This window comes from Pecten maximus, chromosome 1 (genome assembly GCF_902652985.1).
Source record: "Pecten maximus chromosome 1, xPecMax1.1, whole genome shotgun sequence".
NCBI classification, from domain to species: domain Eukaryota; kingdom Metazoa; phylum Mollusca; class Bivalvia; order Pectinida; family Pectinidae; genus Pecten; species Pecten maximus.
In genome coordinates, this window is record NC_047015.1 from 47,553,577 (window position 1) to 47,574,707 (window position 21,131).

At 37.0% G+C, this 21,131-nt stretch overlaps 1 protein-coding gene and 1 long non-coding RNA gene across 2 annotated transcripts; one reads left to right on the forward strand and one right to left on the reverse strand.

Moving 5' to 3' along the window:
* The first annotated feature begins 300 nt into the window (after positions 1-300).
* Positions 301-3,535, forward strand: LOC117336139. The gene is made up of 4 exons (XR_004534540.1): positions 301-723; positions 1,332-1,513; positions 1,855-1,986; positions 2,711-3,535. It is a non-coding gene; the product is annotated as an uncharacterized LOC117336139 (long non-coding RNA).
* A 2,754-nt stretch (positions 3,536-6,289) lies between these two features.
* On the reverse strand, positions 6,290-19,975 carry LOC117336145. The gene is made up of 13 exons (XM_033896533.1): positions 19,777-19,975; positions 19,271-19,353; positions 18,702-18,845; positions 17,955-18,136; positions 16,835-17,011; positions 15,815-16,048; positions 11,854-12,063; positions 11,262-11,380; positions 10,912-11,044; positions 9,637-9,697; positions 8,819-8,889; positions 8,462-8,550; positions 6,290-7,674 (listed from the first exon to the last, which is right to left on the reverse strand). Exons 1-13 carry the CDS (start codon positions 19,858-19,860, stop codon positions 7,519-7,521), a joined length of 1,743 nt encoding a protein of 580 aa, XP_033752424.1. The 5' UTR covers positions 19,861-19,975; the 3' UTR covers positions 6,290-7,518.
* Between the last annotated feature and the right edge of the window lie 1,156 nt (positions 19,976-21,131).

Sequence of the window (21,131 nt, forward strand, 5' to 3'; positions counted from 1 at the left end):
GCAAAACATGAATCACCAGGCCCGGCCAGGATTTTCGAAAGGGCGGGGGGTCCAGTAATTTAGTATTAATGGGAGCGCCGTAGGCGCGAGCCGATTTTTTTTTTTTTTTTTTACGAGGGGTCTGAGGGGCCGCCCAGCGGGTCCAGGGCAACGCCCTGATAGGGGGTTCAAGGGGGTCTAAGCCCTCCGCGGAAAATGAAATATAGTACAAGGACAAGGTCTTTAGTAACCAGAAGTCTATCCTATATATTATTGCTCTGTGTGGTTTTAGAGCGCAATAAAACATTTTAAAGCGACTATTCGGGGAAGAAATAGGTCAAAGTTGAAAAAACGGCAAATCCATAAAGAAAATACTCTCTTATGAAAAATTCTTATTGAAGTTTTGGCGATATATAACCCCTAGAATTAAAAAATAATAATTTTCTGGGGAATCCTCTCACTGTCGAATGACGAGATAAAATGCAAATTTCCCGCTTTGGGCGCATGCGCAAGAATCTAGGTTAGTAGAACGTAAACATATATCGGCAGAAACATGGCTTCCGAAGCCAAGAGATGTCGGCCTAGAATTGAAACGAGTTCGGCAACAAAGCGACGTAAACAGAAATGGTCACAGGACAACCCGGTTATATGACTGGGGAAACAACACACTAGTTGGAAGACATTCAATGAAGAAAATAGTTTCTCTACAAACGAGCATGCAGCACGGATTCTTCTGGATAAGTGGTAAGCCCGGCCCGTAGCCTGCGTAGGGTCAGTTCTATTCTATTGCCGCACATTTTATATCGTTATCAGAATGTAACTCGTAAATGTCCTTAATTTTGTTGACAAACAATGCATAAAGTATGTTGCTTGCGTGTAATGGTTATTAGTTTCAAGCAACATAAATGTAAATGATGTGTAGAATGAAGAGATAGACACATTCCACCTCCGTTTTATGGGGCCCCGTAAGGGGTAATTTATACGGCTTTTTTATTGTTCGCATATCACAGCTATAGGCTATATTTATACCACTATTATTTTAATTATGAAAAATTATAAATTGATGTACGACTGATGATTAATTTCAGACCTATCAAGCTTACTGTTTTCTTTATTAAATACAAAATGGTATATGTGTAAAGTTCAGTGGGATTTTCCTGACAACTATCATATTACATGTAGGCATATAGGCCTATATGTTTCAGATGTTTGCAAATAATATTGGTGTATGGCTTCAAATACAAGTGCTGTTCTGTTCCATTCTTTGTAATGTGGTAACAATTACGATTTGTGGGAAAAGATTATCATTATAACTTAGCATGCAGTACAAAATTATTTTTATATTTTTCAAGTGCACTTCAGTGACACAAAAAGTTCATGCAGGTGAAGACATCCCCACACCAGCTGGAACTTCTATGCCCGCCGCCCGGACCGCCATCACATGTGTGCACCCCTACACCAGTAACATCTACGCCTACACATGCCCATAAAGAACCTATAGCTATAGATAGACCTCCGATGTCTCAGATATAGAGTAAGTTCTTGGATCTAACTATGTTGGATTTATAACCCCTCAAAATATACATTGATGTATCTCCGTGTTGAAGTAAACTGTAGCAGGTCACACATAAATGACATTGTAATTCCATAAATGTTTTTACTATTTTGTTTTTTACAACATATTTTACATATTTTAACTGTTAGACCCAGCACCATACTGTTTGGTAGGGTGAGCAGTCAAACATACTAAATTTATATTCTGTAATTATAAACATGCTCTGCTACTGCATGTCATGAATAAATAATACACCATTTCGGGCATATCTATTTGTTTTTAAAAGAATTGTGTAATTTTTCATAATTTTAATATTTCAGAGCTCAGTCATCACACTCGTCTGATTTATCTTGTGTGGAAGCATTACAATCAGACTCCGAGAGTAACATTAATGTCAGCTTGCTTTCCCATTACCAACAGAAGGCTAAAGAGGATGACACCTCATTTATTGAGTAAGTATGTTGTGTTATTTTTTATGGTGTGTTCTTGACTTCTTGTTGCTATAATAATACATTTACTTGTATATAGTAAAGAGGTATCGGTACGCCCAATTTCCCTGCAGGACATTATGTTCTGTCACCTGTCATCCTGCACACAGTCTGTAAATGGATGACCTTGCTGTCAATGTCATTCAAGGTCACAAAGGTCTAACATCCTCAATTGTAAACTAAAAGGACATTTTTGTCAATAACCAAGAAACATATAATTAAAACTGTAATATGCTGCTGTGGAGGAGTACTGGTGCGGCATCCGACGTCTGTCCTGCTGTCTTTCTGTCTGGCCATCCGGTGTCCACGTTTTACTTAAAACAACTTTTACTCAATGACCAAGAGGCACAGGGACTTGATATTAGGCCTGTAGCATGCTGGTGTAAAAGGCTACCAAGTTTGTTCAAAATGAATGACATTCATTCTATGTAATTTGGGTTAAATAGGCTTAATCTTAAAATATAATGGTTTCTCACTAGCAGAAACTCTGAAACCTAGTTGTATGCTGGAAGTTAATTGATATTGATAATCCTAGCCTACTGTGATTTTGATAAAGCGGTAATCTTCATAGTATCTTCAGAAATAACCGAGATAACTTCAAAGTTGCTGTATAGCCAAGTGAGCGATACAGGTTCATTGGGCCTCTTGTTTAAATGAATTACATTGTACATTGTCTTTTACTTTCCAGTATACCTCAGACACATCAACCTGAACACTTGCCAATGGCTGAAGATCCCATAGAAATGGAAGAGGTTGATGTTGATGATGAGCTTACAGAGGATGAAGGAGACATTGTGGAAACAGACACTCAAAAGGATAGTGTTGAAGAAAGGAAATCAATATGCTTCCAAAGTGCCTTGTTGTAACTCACGTCAGTTCAAATACCCACAACTTGTCAAAGAAAAGCATGTGGTGCAAATATCATTGTCCAGTGCAGATATGTTGGATGTGCAGTACAGTTGAAATGAATTGGAGGAGCAGCATTTGGTACTAGTCCTGGATCCTCTGGATCTTGTGGATCCTCTGGTTCACCTGCATTTTCGCAAAGGTCAAAAACTAGGCCTGGCTGACGATACACTAGCTGAAGAACTAAATTTATCAGTGGCTTTAGGTCCATCCTTCTGATTATATCCTAACACATAAAACAATTATTATAGAACAAATCCATGTGGGTGGGTGTACTGTAGTATTCTAATGTATAACAATAACTGTTTTTCCTTATTTTTGGTTTTGGAGTTGATAAATTATAATGCACTTATATAACTTTTTCCCTCAAATTTCATCCCAAATTTTTCTACTAAGGTTTTATTTAAGGTATGTATGCGTTTTGTGATAATTGTTTGTGGAAGTAAGTATGGTGTAAATGTGGTGTTCAATTTCAGAGCATGTAGGAGGTAGGTGTTCACTTAATGGTGTATTGCAGGTGTTTACATTTCAGTACTAGTGTGTGTTTGAGAGTGTTCACTTGACAGTATGTGCAGGTGTTCTTTCAACATTGTGTATAGGAAGTGTTCACTTATCAGTTTGCAGGAAGTGTTCACTAATCAGTGTGTATAGGAAGTGTTCACTATCAGTGTGTGTAGGAAGTGTTCACTTATCAGTGTGTGTAGGAAGTGTTCAATTATCAGTGTGTGTAGGAATTGTTCACTATCAGTTTGTAGGAAGTGTTCACTTATCAGTGTGTGTAGGAAGTGTTCACTATCAGTGTGTGTAGGAAGTGTTCACTATCAGTGTGTGTAGAAAGTGTTCAATTATCAGTGTGTGTAGGAATTGTTCAATTATCAGTGTGTGTAGGAATTGTTCACTTATCAGTGTGTGTAGGAAGTGTTCACTTATCAGTGTGTGTAGGAAGTGTTCACTATCAGTGTGTGTAGGAAGTGTTCACTATCAGTTCGTAGGAAGTGTTCAATTATCAGTGTGTATACGAAGTGTTCACTTGTGAGAATGTGTTTGAGGTGCACGTGTGTACTAACACTGTGTGTAGCTGTTATTAACTTATAATAACACTGTGTTCATAGATGGTTCATTCTGATAAATGTGCTAATCAAGTGTCTAGTTGCATTACAAAAAATGGAGTGCATATTTTTTCAATATTCTGTGATCTAAAATTAAATACCCCCATGTGTAATGTAAATACCAACTTAGAGAAACAGGTCTTATAACCATACCATTCACTTGTTGAGGTTGTTCGGCCAAAACTTAGGTGTTCATACACATATGGGAAGTATGTTTGATGTGTGAGAGGGTCTGTGCATTTTTGGTAAAATTTAACATTTTCAGTGAGAAATAGTATAAATTGTCTCCTGAATGCTTTGGTAAATTGTCTACTGTTCTTTTTGTCTGTGTACATGCCAAAGAAATATCAAAATAAAAAAGATATGAAAAGAACTAATACGGTACTTTGTAATTGATTATCAACTAGTCAAAATAATTTGAATGATGAAGTAAATTGTGGATAACATTCATAAATCAGTAAAGTGGCATACAAAAAGACACACTACTAATATTACAAAAATATGATTATTAGCTTTGTATGATAGGAGCGCAAGGTTCATGTAGATCCCTTCTCCTTTGCTGTTGCAATGTCAATACCCTGGCCCGATCCTCCTGCTGCAGCATAGCAACTGTACCACGTGCACCCCTTGGCCCCCTTCCTCTACCTCGCCCTCTCTCCATCCTTGGACTGCTGTCTGCCCCGAGACCCCTTCCTCGACCCCTTGGCCATCCACAGGTTCCTCCCCTCCTCCTTGATCCCCTCCCCCTCCTTGGGGATGTATGGACTTGTGCATATTCATAATCTATCTGATGAGAAAGCAAGAAATTATTGTAAGAGCAAAACTGAAGGAAAAAGTTTACAATGCAATGCAACAGAAAAGTTCACTGATGAATTTTATATTGCTATGAATATCGAAGACAAAATATCAATATACTTGTACATATATTTGTATACATGTACATACTAATTCATGTATATATGTGTAACAATAGAAAACTAAAGAAACTTGCATGTTCAGCAACCAAAAGTAGGTATTCTCATACACTTCAGTTAACAAGATCACATAAGCCTGGTATGAAAGTACAATGTATGATTAGTCTATAGCTACATTTTGTATATACGTATGCTCCATTTGGTATATTGATTATGTTTGGTGATCAATGACAGCAGCATTCCTTTACATGGTAATGATGGGGGTAAGACTTTGGTATCAAAAGAATTCTTCAAGTGCAAAATTTAAATAATGTTATACATACAGCAGTACTATGCAAACTATTACAACTTTCCATGGGGGAACTCATTATTCAAAATTAAACATAATTGAAATGTATTCAACATATAGAGACAAATAAAATAACAATATAAAATGGCATATTTTGAGGGGTTTTTTTCATAAAGAATCAATAGATCTTTAAATATACAAATAGATTAGCTTTATTAATTGATAATAGTAAATTGAGCTGTCCAAAATTGGAAACTCCGTCCTAAACAGAGAGCTCGTGGAGCTAAGAGGCTTTGTCAATAGCCGTTATGTGCATGTATACATGTATAACATATTTGTAATTGAAACGTTTCCCGAAGCTTCACTTCTGTCGAGAAATACATGTACTGTAGGTCTACATGCATATGATATTTGATTGTTTAAATTACTGTAAGCATTCACCTCATCTACTCATATCCTGTTAAATCAATAACACTATGTCTTGATTGCTTTTCTAATATATATATATATATATATATATATATATGCCTACACAACTATTGATTTAGCGTAAATGAATTGATCGCGATATCACCGGTGACGATGACATAAATTAGATTACCCCACATTGGGCCCCATCTCTGCATCGGATGCCGATTCACACCGATTTCAGTTTTTATTGTTGTTATTGCATGTTTTAAGTCATATGAAAACAATCTTTAGGTATAAATCCCACACATGCATCATATATGACATGTTCATTAAGTATTTACGTACCGTGTTACTGCTTTGACTGCTTGATGAATCGGACATCTCTAAAAATTCACGTGTTTCTGTTGATGTTTTCTCACTGCCTCGTTTTCGAAATACCACGTGACTTATAAAAATAGATATATGTTATATTAGGACAGGTCTTTTCCCGAATTAAAGTGGTCAAAACTGGACAATGCAAGCAGAACTTGACCATCGCATTGCTGTGATAGAACTTTTGGAAGACCAGATAATGCATCTAGACTAAGTTTGTTTCCCCGAATAGTCGCTTTAACATATAATGAAACAAATATAGGTATCTGTTTATGTTTTATAAAGGCAAGCCAAATGTTCACGTATTCAACAATTCAGATATAATATTACGTGGAAAACAGTAACCCAAACTTGATGTATCCACAAGTATGTATAAATTGTTATACAAACCATAGGAATCCGACGTTGTATGATTTTTTTAATCATATATTAATGAAAATATGATTTTATTGCTGCTATATAATTATTTTCATTACAGAACACCATTTTCCTGTGTGTAGACAAAGATGAAAGATGTGAAAATGTTTGTAGCTCGTATATGTTATATATATGTATAAGTGGTAACTGAATCAAAATATCATTAAGATAATTAAGTATTTTTATCTTTACTGGTATGTGAACGGATAACCATCAAGCCTCAATTTGGAATTAGTATCAATATATGTAACATAAATTCATAGTTAGTGATTAATGTGAATGGCTGGTTCAAAGATTAAGTAGGATGAACACAAAGCTATAAATATGATATAGATGTCTGTAAATATACAATATATATTAAGAATATGTATGATGAACATAAAAAAGTATGATTATGAATCTTATGAATTATTGTGAACATTTGTGTTTGAAGAATACCAAAATTATAATTCGGGATTCACAGAAAGATTCCAGGATGCTTGTCACATCAAACGACATAAAGAGATATTTTAATGGATAATTTTGAATATTCTGAACAGATCATGTATGGCGCATAACGAAAAAATAAAGTATTTATAGGAATCTTGTGAATATTATACCACAGTAAAAGATTGATGTGGATAGTTGTGATATATTTGTATTTATTATCTCAATTAGAGATTAATATGGTAATTTGTGAGGAATATGTATATATATATGTACTTTAATGCATCTATAATAAATAAATACATACTGTACAATAAATTTAGAATACACAAAGGAGAAATAAAACGGCTGTACTTCAATATATCGTGACATGACGTAATAACTGAGTGTGTGTCATATGGCCAGGCCGATATAATTGTTTAAGGTCCATTATTTTTTCTTTTCTTTTTTGCTTCTGGAATTCCACACACTTGGGTCCCTGCCATCACTGACGAACAAAGCAGGTCTAAATATTTATTCTATGGTTAATTTATGTTAAAAGTCGTGAATCACCTGTGTATCTTTTGTACATCTATTTCACCAGAAATTTCAATATTTTAAAATAACCGAAGATTATTTTGTTGATTTAACTCCGATGACGTCATATGCATGTTCATGTTGTTTTCAGCACGTACATGTCGTAGTCAGCACTAGATGACCGGCTGTCGACAGGATCTTCTTCTGGCGATAGGTAGCAGTATTTCCACGTTTTTCGATAAGAAAATGATTTACACGTGAATTTCTTTTCTTCGTAACAAAGTTTAGCACACTGTAAAAAAACAATATTTACTATTACAACGATGAACTGCCTTGTAGTATCAGATACAAGTTCAATAATTTTGATAAATGATAAGTAGAAAATTTCGGAGAAAATCGTACCTACTATGTTTATTGTTGGTATATTATATATTTATTTCTTTCACTGAGGTGATTGTGGATATTTATTAACCAAAACTTTGCGACGGATACAGAAGGAAAGTTATAACATCATAATCTAAGTTTTAATAAATACCCATATTAACCGATGTAAAAACATATATCACATAGCTACATGGAATTAAATATATTTGAAACTGTTTTAATGACTAATGAATTTGGTATTCAACATGTGGTCATTAAAGTGACACCATAACAATAATCGAAATAGTGATATCAACATTCACAGGACACTTGAAGGCTTTCACATGGGCGACTTTTAGCAACCATATAATGGCAAGAAATTAAGGTAGCAAGCAAACTAGCAAAACAATTAAGAAATAAGAAGCTAAACTTCAATAATTTAGATTACCGAAAAATAAGAAATATCCACATTAAAACAAAACCGTAGTTTTAACTCGATAAAACGAGAGCAAATACGAAAATATATAAATGCATGAAGACCCTTAAAAAAAGAACGGAGAATAAGATCCTGTGTTTTGGGAGGATAAGCGTCTTCTGCTTCATCGACGACATTCACCATGCAAAGAATAATGATAATTTCAAGGCTTAAGTTAATATCAAATTTAAGAATAATACTTTAAAGGAACACGTAACAAAATACGCATGGCTTTACTCACAAGTTCGATAGGTATGGTACCAAATGTTTTCCGGACAGTGGCCTTTGATAACATATTTTCACTCTTTGTAAACCTCGGTAAAATATAGTCTGTAATAGTTAAACAATGATATATATGGTAAACTGCGGACTGCAAACGAGTGTAAAATGTTAATAGATCACAAAGACGTTCTACACAGCAATTACTCCCAGTTAGAAATAGTAGTTAATGATACATAGAGAAATGTGAAAATAACACATCATATTTATTGAGAGTAATTGAATTAAAATAATAAAACCTACCGAATTTTAAGAGATAATGCACTAAAGACGTTTGCATGTACCTATAGTATTAAAACATTAAGAAATGAATAAATACCACATCCAGTTTCGTCCTCCGAATGTTCACAGTCGGTCTCTCCATCACACTGGTACATGGACGCTATGCACCTGGAGAAAATAACTTATATCTGTTTACTCTCAATGGTACTCAAAAAGTACTACCCATTGTTATTCCTATCCACCACACGTTACCATATTTAATCTTATATATTGTTACTCTAATGACAGCGTTGATAATATAAGCCAAGTAAGAATGTCGAAAATTGAAAAAGAAAAAAAATATGACAATGGACTTTTATAATAACACAAAAAAACCGACCGACAAAACATTAATGCAACTCATTTGGACGGTGTCAGTACACAAAAGCACAATATAGCTTCACCACTGGGTCAATGAAGCGCCAAGATCAGCAAAGAATAATAAAAAATTAGCTTAAATAAGTTCAGCACTAGAGTTCAAAATCTTACCACGGTACAAATACATACAATAGCGTCAACACATGACGTCAACATTTACCACGGTACAGACACACGATATATATATAATAATGTCAATACATGATGTCAATATTAACCACGGTAAAAACAAAATATATAATATAAATGTCAATGTTAACCGCGGTAAAAACACAAAATATATATCAATGTCAACACACGACGTCAACATTTTCCAGGGTACAAACAAAATATATAATGTCACACGTGACGTCAACATTTGCCAGGGTAAAATCAAAATATGCAATGTCAACAAATAATGTCAGTATAACCACGGTATAAACACTAAATATGAAATAATATCAACAAATGGCGTCAACAAAAATTCAAAATAGGAGGAGGTGGTTACTTCAATATTACCTCCCTTGTGAGCTCTTATGACAGTAGAACTGGCCTTTTGGACACTCCTGTACCACTTGTCCTGAAAGAAAAATAACTCATTATGGTCTTTAGATCAAAGAATACAGTTAGAAGACAAATAGTATAATCACACACATTCAAAATCATTTACGCACTAAGTCAAATGATGTTAAAATGTGTAGCTATTCTGTTATCTCTTTGTTCTAAAATACAGCTATTTCAATGTTGTTTCTTCACTACGCCGGAAATACTCAAAAATACCATTTTGCTAAACTACGCCGGAAATAATCAACAATACCACTTTTTAAACTACGCCGTAAACAGCTTCTTCTCAACAAGCACTAAACATGTAAACTCGCCTAACTACGCCTAAACAATAATGTCAAATTGCCTTCAAGTAACTACGCCTGTTATATCATTAATATCAAATTGTCAACATGTAACTATGCCTTTTATACTATTAATGTCAAATTGCCAACAAGTAACTACGCCTGTGGTACTACTAAGTATTAATATCAAATTACCTACATGTAGATACGCTGGTTACACTATTAATGTCAAATTGCCTACATGTAACTACGCTGGTTATACTTTTAATGTCAATTTCCCTACATGTAACTACGCTGGTTATACTTTTAATGTCAAATTGCCTACATGTAACTACGCTGGTTATACTATAAATGTCAAATTGCCTACATGTAACTACGCTGGTTATACTTTTAATGACAAATTGCCTACATGTAACTACGCTGGTTATACTTTTAATATCAAATTGCCTACATGTAACTACGCTGGTTATACTATTAATGTCAAATTGCCTACATGTAACTACGCTGGTTATACTATTAATATCAAATTGCCTACATGTAACTACGCTGGTTATACTTTTAATGACAAATTGCCTACATGTAACTACGCTGGTTATACTTTTAATATCAAATTGCCTACATGTAACTACGCTGGTTATACTTTTAATGACAAATTGCCTACATGTAACTACGCTGGTTATACTTTTAATGACAAATTACCTACATGTAACTACGCTGGTTATACTTTTAATATCAAATTACCTACATGTAACTACGCTGGTTATACTATTAATATCAAATTGCCTACATGTAACTACGCTGGTTATACTTTTAATGTCAAATTACCTACATGTTAGTACGCCTGTTGTACACTCAGCAACCATATGAAGCATGTGAAGAATCCGTAAACATGAAATTCGTCACAACTCAAAAAATAATAGGGAAAGATAAAGCAAGGTAGTCTCACGTGATTTAGACGAATTTCTTATATGACATTGTGGTATGGCACAATATGCAAATTCTTCTGTGGTGACGTTCGTCCAGCACCAAGGACTGACGTCACCATCTGGGTTTCTACACAAGTTGTGGTTACCAAGTCCCTACAAAAGCATAACAACATATCAGTTTCACTTCACCACACGTCATCATCGTCTCCAATATCAATTTAAATAATGCTTCTGAATATAGGAATAAGTGAATTTCATACGTCAAAATTAAACTTTATATTCAAAAGGAGTTTGTTTAAAATTAACATCCTCCCACGCCCCATTTTCTTTTTCGAAACTTTAGGATTTGTCGTTCTATATCAAATCTTACCCTGTCAGAGTTGGTGTCCAGATTTGTGGTCCTAGACAAGGTCCAATTTTGACAAGGTAGCCCGTCCTTTGTGACGTGTACATTGCCTCTGTATTCCTCGCCGGTATCCGTATAACATTCTTATTGTAACAAAGACAATTCATTAACGTACTCGGCGATAATTCTAGTTTAACCTATTGAGAAGTCAGTTTAGCATGGGAAAAGAAGGATTCGAAATGTTCTTGTTTGTTGGACTCGCAATAAGAGGTCGCTTTGAGTGGAAGACCATTTGTAGAATTAGGAATTTGTCTGTTACGACCTATTTAATATTATTACTAGCATTAAAATTAATATAATACATACATGTACACCATGAAGTTTATCATTAAATCAAATAGTCTGAATACCAGATAGCAGATACACAACGATTGTTGGATTACACAGGATCGCCAATAGATATTATTTACAGCCCTTTTGGAACTAAGCTAACAAAAACGTCATATTACGGGGTTCAGTTAACTTAATCTTCTGTTATTAAGAACAGTATCAGAACACTTGACATTTTATTGATATGTGATTACTTGTATTGTGTAGTGATTTGTTGATCTCTTACCCTGGTTGGTTCCGCCAGAGGTGTATTGCCGGGGTTTTTCACATATAAAGCTCAGCAAGCCTTCCGCGTTGATGCATTCCACTGCCTTCCAGTAGTAGTATGAGACGTTCTCCACGGACCCATTAGGAAGAGTGTATTGTCTGGACAAGGCTACACATTCATGTCCTGGAGTCGAGGAGGGCTCCCGATTAACGAGGGAGGGCATCCATCCTAAACAACACGGAATAAAGGTAAGCAAGATCGAACATCTGTCATTATTAAGACATCACTTGAAACAAAAATATCATTTTGAGTTGAAAACCGTACATCTTTGTTTTAATGAGAGCAACAAATTAACATTCTAAGTTTACAAGCAATAAAACATGTTTGAAATAACAGCAATTTATAGACAAAAAAACCAGCTTGAGTTTCTCAGTACGATGTAACAAGTAATAGACTATGAATACCATGTAACAAGTAATAGACTATGAATACCATGTAACAAGTTATATGCTATGAATATCATGTAACAAGTAATAGACTATGAATATCATGTAACAAGTAATAGACTATGAATATCATGTAACAAGTAATAGACTATGAATATCATGTAACAAGTAATAGACTATGAATACCATGTAACAAGTAATAGACAATGAATATAATGTAACAAGTAATAGACAATGGATACCATGTAACAAGTAATAGACTATGAATACCATGTAACAAGTAATAGACAATGAATATAATGTAACAAGTAATAGACTATGAATACCATGTAACGGGTTATAGACTATGAATTCGAAGTCCAGAGTGAATTTGCCCTAACAGATGGTAAATACAATGAAACTTAATTAAAGGTTTTTGCATCCTACAATTTCTTGTGTTCTCTGAAAAGGGAGATAACTTATTGAGAAATTAATTAAGAAGATATGGGATACTGGTGCATACATTTAGTACACTTCTTAAATACATGTATATCTAAATACTGCATCATTAATAACAATCGCGGGGACTTAATTTCGCTGTTTCCGCTGTAATTAAATACAGCGAGAAACTAAATACCCAGCAAATAAATCTTATTCGCCTCCCAATCATCACTCATCCGTTCAACCATCACTAATCCGCCCAATCATCACTAATCCGCCCAATCATCACTCATCCACCCAATCATCAATCATCCACCCAATCATCACTAATCCGCCCAATCATCACTAATCCGCCAATCATCACTAATCCGCCAATCATCACTAATCCACAAAATCGTCACTCATCCCCCAATCATCACTAATCCGCCCTATCATCACTTATCCGCCAAGCATCACTAATCCGCCCAATCATCACTCATCCACCCAATCGTCACTCATCCGCCCAACCATCACTAATCCGCCAATCACTAATCAGCCCAATCATCACTAATCCGCCAATCATCACTCATCCGTCCGCCCAATCATCACTAATCCGCCCAATCATCACTAATCCGCCCAATCATCACTAATCCGCCCAATCATCACTAATCCGCCCAATCATCACTCATCCGCCCAATCATCACTCATCCGCCCAATCATCACTCATCCGCCCAATCATCACTAATCCGCCCAATCATCACTAATCCGCCCAATCATCACTCATCCGCCCAATCATCACTCATCCGCCCAATCATCACTAATCCGCCCAATCATCACTCATCCACCCAATCATCAATCATCCGCCCAATCATCACTAATCCGCCCAATCATCACTCATCCACCCAATCATCAAGCATCCGCCCAATCATCACTCATCCCCAATCATCACTCATCCACCCAATCATCATTAATCCGCCCAATCATCACTCATCCGCCCAATCATCACTCATCCACCCAAACATCACTAATCCGCCCAATCATCACTCATCCCCAATCATCACTAATCCGCCAATCATCACTAATCAGCCCAATCATCACTAATCCGCCAATCATCACTCATCCGTCCGCCCAATCATCACTAATCCGCCCAATCATCACTAATCCGCCCAATCATCACTCATCCGCCCAATCATCACTAATCCGCCCAATCATCACTCATCCGCCCAATCACCAATCATCCGCCCAATCATCACTAATCCGCCCAATCATCACTCATCCGCCCAATCATCAATCATCCGCCCAATCATCACTCATCCCCGAACCATCACTCATCCGCTCAATCATCACTAATCCGCCCAATCATCACTAATCCGCCCAATCATCACTCATCCCCGAACCATCACTCATCCGCCCAATCATCACTAATCCGCCAACCATCACTAATCCGCCCAATCATCACTCATCCGCCCAATCATCACTCATCCGCCCAATCATCACTAATCCGTCCAATCATCACTCATCCGCCCAATCATCAATCATCCGCCCAATCATCACTCATCCACCCAATCATCAAGCATCCGCCCAATCATCACTCATCCCCAATCATCACTCATCCACCCAATCATCACTCATCCGCCCAATCGTCACTCATTCCCAAATCATCACTTATCCGCTCAATCATCACTAATCCGCCAACCATCACTAATCCGCCCAATCATCACTAATCCGCCCAATCATCACTCATCCCCAATCATCACTAATCCGCCCAATCATCACTGATCCACCCAATCATCACTAATCCGCCCAATCATCACTCATCCGCCCAATCATCACTCATCCGCCCAATCATCACTAATCCGCCCAATCATCACTCATCCACCCAATCATCAATCATCCGCCCAATCATCACTAATCCGCCCAATCATCACTCATCCACCCAATCATCAAGCATCCGCCCAATCATCACTCATCCCCAATCATCACTCATCCACCCAATCATCATTAATCCGCCCAATCATCACTCATCCGCCCAATCATCACTCATCCACCCAAACATCACTAATCTGCCCAATCATCATTCATCCCCAATCATCACTCATCCGCCCAATCATCACTCATCCCCAATCATCACTCATCCCCCCCAATCATCACTCATCCGATAAATCATCACTAATCCGCCAAATCATCACTAATCCGCCCAATCATCACTCATCCACCCAAACATCACTAATCCGCCCAATCATCATTCATCCGCCCAATCATCACTCATCCAACCAACCATCACTAATCCGCCCAATCATCACTAATCCGCCCAATCATCACTCATCCCCCACAATCATCACTAATCCTCCCAATCATCACTAATCCGCCCAATCATCACTCATCCGCCAATCATCACTCATCCGCCCAATCATCACTCATTCCCGAACCATAACTCATCCACCCAATCATCACTAATCCGCCCAATCATCACTCATTCCCGAACCATCACTCATCCGCCCAATCATCACTAATCCGCCCAATCATCACTCATTCCCGAACCATCACTCATCCGCCCAATCATCACTCATCCACCCAATCATCACTAATCCGCCAACCATCACTAATCCGCCCAATCATCACTCATCCCCAATCATCACTCATCCACCCAATCATCACTAATCCGCCAAATCATCACTAATCCGCCCAATCATCACTCATCCACCCAAACATCACTAATCCGCCCAATCATCACTCATCCGATAAATCATCACTCATCCCCCCAATCATCACTCATCCGCCCAATCATCACTCATCCAACCAACCATCACTAATCCGCCCAATCATCACTAATCCGCCCAATCATCACTCATCCCCCACAATCATCACTAATCTTCCCAATCATCACTAATCCGCCCAATCATCACTCATTCCCGAACCATCACTCATCCGCCCAATCATCACTAATCCGCCCAATCATCACTCATTCCCGAACCATCACTCATCCGCCCAATCATCACTCATCCACCAACCATCACTAATCCGCCCAATCATCACTAATCCGCCAACCATCACTTATCCGCCAAATCATCACTCGTCCGATAAATCATCACTCACCCGATAAATCATCACTCATCCGCTAAATCATCACTCACCCGGAAACCAGACTGTTAGGTCCATGTCTTTTTCTTCTAATATGTTTTTGTCTCGTTTTTTCCTGATTTGTTTCCTATTGAGTTTATTATGCATCTTTTTTCTTCTTTGTTTTCTTCTTAGTTTTTTCTTCCATTTTTCTGTTTTCCTTCTACCGTTCTTTTTCTTTCTTTGCAACGTTTTCCATATCCACTTATTGGACTGGTACTTTCCTCCAATCATCCAAGTTTTCCTTTCTGTAAGAAAGTCAGTTATTATTGTGTGGCTCATACTTTTTAATAAAGGATCACCATGTCTGTAAATTAAAAAGGAAAAAAAATAATTTCAGTGATATTCAGTATTGTCAGATATCGCAGCAACAATGACATATGTAGGCCAGAGGATTTCCGATACAATGTATGATGGGAAACAAATGATTACATAGAATATGGGTTTAGTGATGGATACGAATGGTGGTTATTTACCGTAGTGTTGAGGTGGCCTTCAGTGATGATAAGGGTCAAAATTGTAGACATTCCGAAGGGAAGTAAGAAAAATGTAAAAAAACAAACAAACTAAAAACAAGATAAAATATTGAATGTATATTCTGAATTGGTGTCACCGATAGTGACCTTTTGGCATTTCCATAAACGAGAAAATGCCGAAGGTTCCCGATTGCCAGTGCCACTAATCATTCAAATTAAATTTAAACGTGGTATACAGGGAAGTGTCAAACCTCGGGGGTTTACATTACAACTGCAGAGCTTATCAACCAGCAATTAACAGGGTTTATTCAAACGACATACGCGTTACTAACAGATTTATATATGAATTCATTATAGAGTATATATATAATATTACAAATAACATTATCTTGTTTACAGGAAATCATCCAAAGGTTCAATTATGTACAGCAAATAATGCAAGTCTGTAAATTAGTTTAACAACGGTTGTTGAGAATTTTTCCATATACATGTATATTGTATCGTATTTCAAACTTCATTTTCGTTTTTATGAAAATAGATCTCATGGTTTTTATTTACCAGGATAAAGTGTCTGCAGGGTTGTTGACAGGAAATCGTTCTCAAGAATGCTGTCGACATTCGCCAAATAGCCTCCAAGTGTATAGCACATTTCGTCAGCCGAGAATACCCTGACACGTGGATGAGTTTTCATTAAGTAGCATACCGTAGGTCCAGCTACCCAGCTTCCTCCACAACCTGTAACCGAATATTTGGTCAGTTAGTCTTTATTTACTACGGGTCGTCAATACACCGCCAGAGATTGGGCATCCTCGATAGTCCAACGGTTACCATCTCTGCACCCCTGGATAAGGTCAAGGCAAAATCTAAGAAAAGCGACATACTATTTGGTTGGTGCCAGGGAAAATTGGCAATGCCTTAGCTGACTTCGCTGACGCATTTCTTTTTAAAACATGTCAATTGAACGGTATGGCGACGCCGAGATTCGTCCGAACCTTATCAAAGGATGAACCTAGTCTGTTTATCTACAAGATGGCAGCAATTGAGGCTTTGATTTTGCAATGGCATATTCCAGTGTTGCTGAGAGCGAAATTGAACGTAACCCATGAAGTATCGAGGATGACAATTTGGCTGCCATCTTTCGGTTGTTTCCAATAGAGGAGTCCTTAACACCGAAATAAGTGTTGACTTAACTCAATGTAACAGATTAAAATCAATCGTCTGTTGTTCTATGGAGAGGTTACAAACAGGTGATGCAAGTTTAAAAGAGAAGAGAACTTTTATGTTCGAAAGCCATCGGCAATTTTGCTTCATAAATGTTTTACCGGTATGTAATATAAATGAGTACTGCAGAGGATATGAATTTTTATTTTGTCATTTCTTTTCTTTTTTGTTTGTTTTTTTTGTCTAAATATTATCCGAACAAAATTGTATTGCTTTAATAAAACTGCGCAACTGTGCAAACGACATCCAAGTTTAGCACCTTTTAGTATAAATAGGGAATCCGTTATTGCCGGGCCAAATTGAACTAAATTGTGCTTTTTCGTCTTTCCAGGACTCGTCTATGATGCTAAGTTCCTAAAATGTTGATACATAGGAGGTTACAGTGGAAACTGAAATCAGGATGGAACAACATCAAAATATGGATGTGGAGGAAGACAAATTATCACGAGTTTCCTACCTTGATTTGGTTGGCAGACGATGGACACTGCCTCGAACACGTGACAGTTGTGTTGTGACGTGTAGCCACACTCCAACAGAGAACCCTCGTTACCACGGCAACTGACATCGTCCAGTACGAACGAGTCATCAGACCAGGGCCCTATCGGGTGGTCACTAGTGTCAACAGCACGTCGAGCACCACTGTAAACAGACAAACAATAGATTAGGTATCAGCTCTTGCTTTCTATAGAACAAATAAGTTTCCGTATTTCCCGCCATTTTGAACATTGATCAAAAACCGTTCTCTCAGAAATCTTAATGTCGAGTATGATGTTGGAACATGTGTTCAGTAACATCACCATCACGAGTAAATTGAGCTTTATTGTGTTTTGAACTTATTTTTGGAAGCTAATAATAATAATCATATTAATGGGGTTGGGGAGATCATTATATCTTCTTGTTTAGCTTACGGTTTTGATAACTTAATTAAGCACATGTGTAAAATTCAAATCAATATACTCTCTTTTCACATGATATATAGAAAAAACATATTTACAATAAAATAAATACAATAATTGTAGTGTTCATAGTTGATACACAGCTCTGCTTCAAAAAAGCGTTTACATCTTTATCAGTGGGGGGGGGGGGGGGGGGGGGGGGGGGGGGGGCATATTAATTATTCTGATATGTTCATATCATCTCTGGGTCACACAATAACAACACGGATATTGTTGATAGAACATGAAGTTTCCATTGCCCGACTTACAGCGTGAAGCCTAGCTCCCTGCATGCCACGTGAGCGTTAGGTAAACTCCAGTTGTCATCGCAAACAAGTCCCCATCTTCCCGCTCTGTACACTTCAAGTACACCTCGCCCTAAGTCACCTGGACCGTCGCCATAGTTACCAAGTCTGAAACATACAATGTAGCAAAACAAGCATGAAGTGGTTACCTCGTATTTTTTGGTAACTTATTTCAACTCCATAATGTAGACTGTCTTCAAGACACTGAAGTACAAAAAATGTATGTGTAAGTGTTTGTTTGGTTGGTTTTGGGGGTATTTATATACGTGTATATGATATGTTGTCATCTTGATGAAGTTATCATAAGGAAGATCAGCTGCATTAAAGTCTTTGAATGCTTCCAAACAAATGAAAAATAACTGTGGATTCAAACAAACTATAATTGTTGTGTTTTAGAAAAAGTATGGCAAATTATCAGGAGTTATATGAGATAATACACAAATATACAAGATATTTTGTCATGTTCGCATACTGTTTAATATAATAAATATAATAAAATTTAATTATGTATGTATAACAATACATAGCCATACCTTATTCTCTGACCACTGACCGGTTCGGACAAGACAGGGTTAGCATGCGTTTTCTTGTTGAGAGCCACGGACACGGACATTCCCTATGGTAGCGATAGTGGACATTTTATTAATGAATCCGTAACATCGATGTTAATCAGGGTTACATGTCTGCAGTACACTCAGTCATAGGGGTCCGTTCGTTTATGCGGACAACCCGGTTCATCTGTTTTTAAATGTAATATTTCAGGCATACATATAATTATGTATGTCTTGACGGACATTCAGGTGTTAATGCAGACATTGAAGACCTGTATTAGCATTTACAGATCCGTCAAAATATATGTTTGAAATATTACAGTAAGTAGGTGATAGTATTTGTAGACAATGACAGGGATCATTGTTTCCTGGTTAAGTTATCAATTATGTCGACTACACAATTTTAAATTTCCGGTTGGTTACCAATAAACAATTGTAAGCTTCCGGTTAATAAGCTGTAGTTTCCGGTAACTACAGAGAGTACTTACATGAAGGCCTCCCTCGGAATGTGCGCCGAGTCCGTACACAGTTAGAGACCCCAATAGGACCAGAAGGCCAATTCTGACCTTCATGATAGGGAGGATATCAAATATATGAAATCGATCCTCAAGTTATCACAATAGATCATTATAACAATAGGAGTTATGACTCAACGTCGACAAACATGACGGGTAAAACCAGACACGTGATCTGATACGTAAGATAACGTGCATTTTATCTCAGATACTACAGTATAATCTTAATATATTACACATATCGTTAGGTCTCGGACAGACCTATATCCACCCGACGCGCGCCATAGCCAGATATGGCACATGATGGCCGGATATGGATAAAACAGAGAATGTCAATATCATAATTAGCGGTATTTATCCATATACAATGTATATCACAGATGCTGCTCAGCCAACGGTGTGACTGCAAAAATAGCAACTTCCTAAAAATCATCATTTATATTAGTTCGAGAGACAGAGAATGATAGAATTTTCACTTTAAATTTAAAGGAATAAAAAAAACTTTTCAGGAGTGGTAATAGCGTGAAGTGTGCCACCTTTAGCATTGCCTTGAAATAAACATCAATGGTCTATTCTTACTGACAACCAATCATAATCACTCTCTGTCGGTGATGTGTTCGCCCTAAATGACTCAAATTGTCGATAGGCTGTAAACAATACAATACATTGTCTAATGTGTAGCATCATTAGGATAGTGGCCGATTGTTCATTGTGTGTATGTGGGGGTATGGGTGAAGTTTTATCATTATATATATTTTTTTAATTTAAATTTAAATTTTAGATCTAAATGTTATAAAACATTAAAAACATAATCGAATTCCAGTATTTAGGAGAAGCATATAATACTAATATGGCTGAAGAAGAAGAAGAAGAAGAAGAAGAAGAAGAAGAAGAAATAAGAAGAAGAAAGAAGAATCACGGAAGGAGAGGAGGAGGAGAGAGGGAGGAGGAGGCGGGAGGAGTATGAGGAGTCGTTCTCGAAGTATCGCCTAGACTATAATCCTATAAGATCATGACGCCAAGAGAAACTAAGAAAGGATTAGGAGTGGAGGATTGTTATACGCCTATGAAAACCTACCAGAAGAAGAAGAATTAGTTATTCATATATATAGCAACTGTCAGTCTCTACTTCTGCTAATGTTGCCTACCACTTGACGGTATTTACCACAGATACAGCCTGTGGAAAAGTGTTTTTTTTTACCACAGATACAGCCTGTGGAAAAGTGTTTTTTTACCACAGATACAGCCTGTGGAAAAGTGTTTGCTAGTATAAGACGGTTTAGTGTTAAGCCTAATCAGTTAAAGATAAAAATGTAAAGATAAAAATA

Excerpts from the sequence above, each read along its gene's own strand:
- LOC117336145 (XM_033896533.1), bottom strand. The coding sequence starts at position 19,860 with ATGAAGGTCAGAATTGGCCTTCTGGTCCTATTGGGGTCTCTAACTGTG. Across the intron at positions 17,012-17,954 it reads CGTCTGCCAACCAAATCAAG|GTTGTGGAGGAAGCTGGGTA; the intron begins GTAGGAAACTCG and ends ATTCGGTTACAG. Across the intron at positions 8,890-9,636 it reads CATAAGAGCTCACAAGGGAG|GTGCATAGCGTCCATGTACC; the intron begins GTAATATTGAAG and ends TATTTTCTCCAG.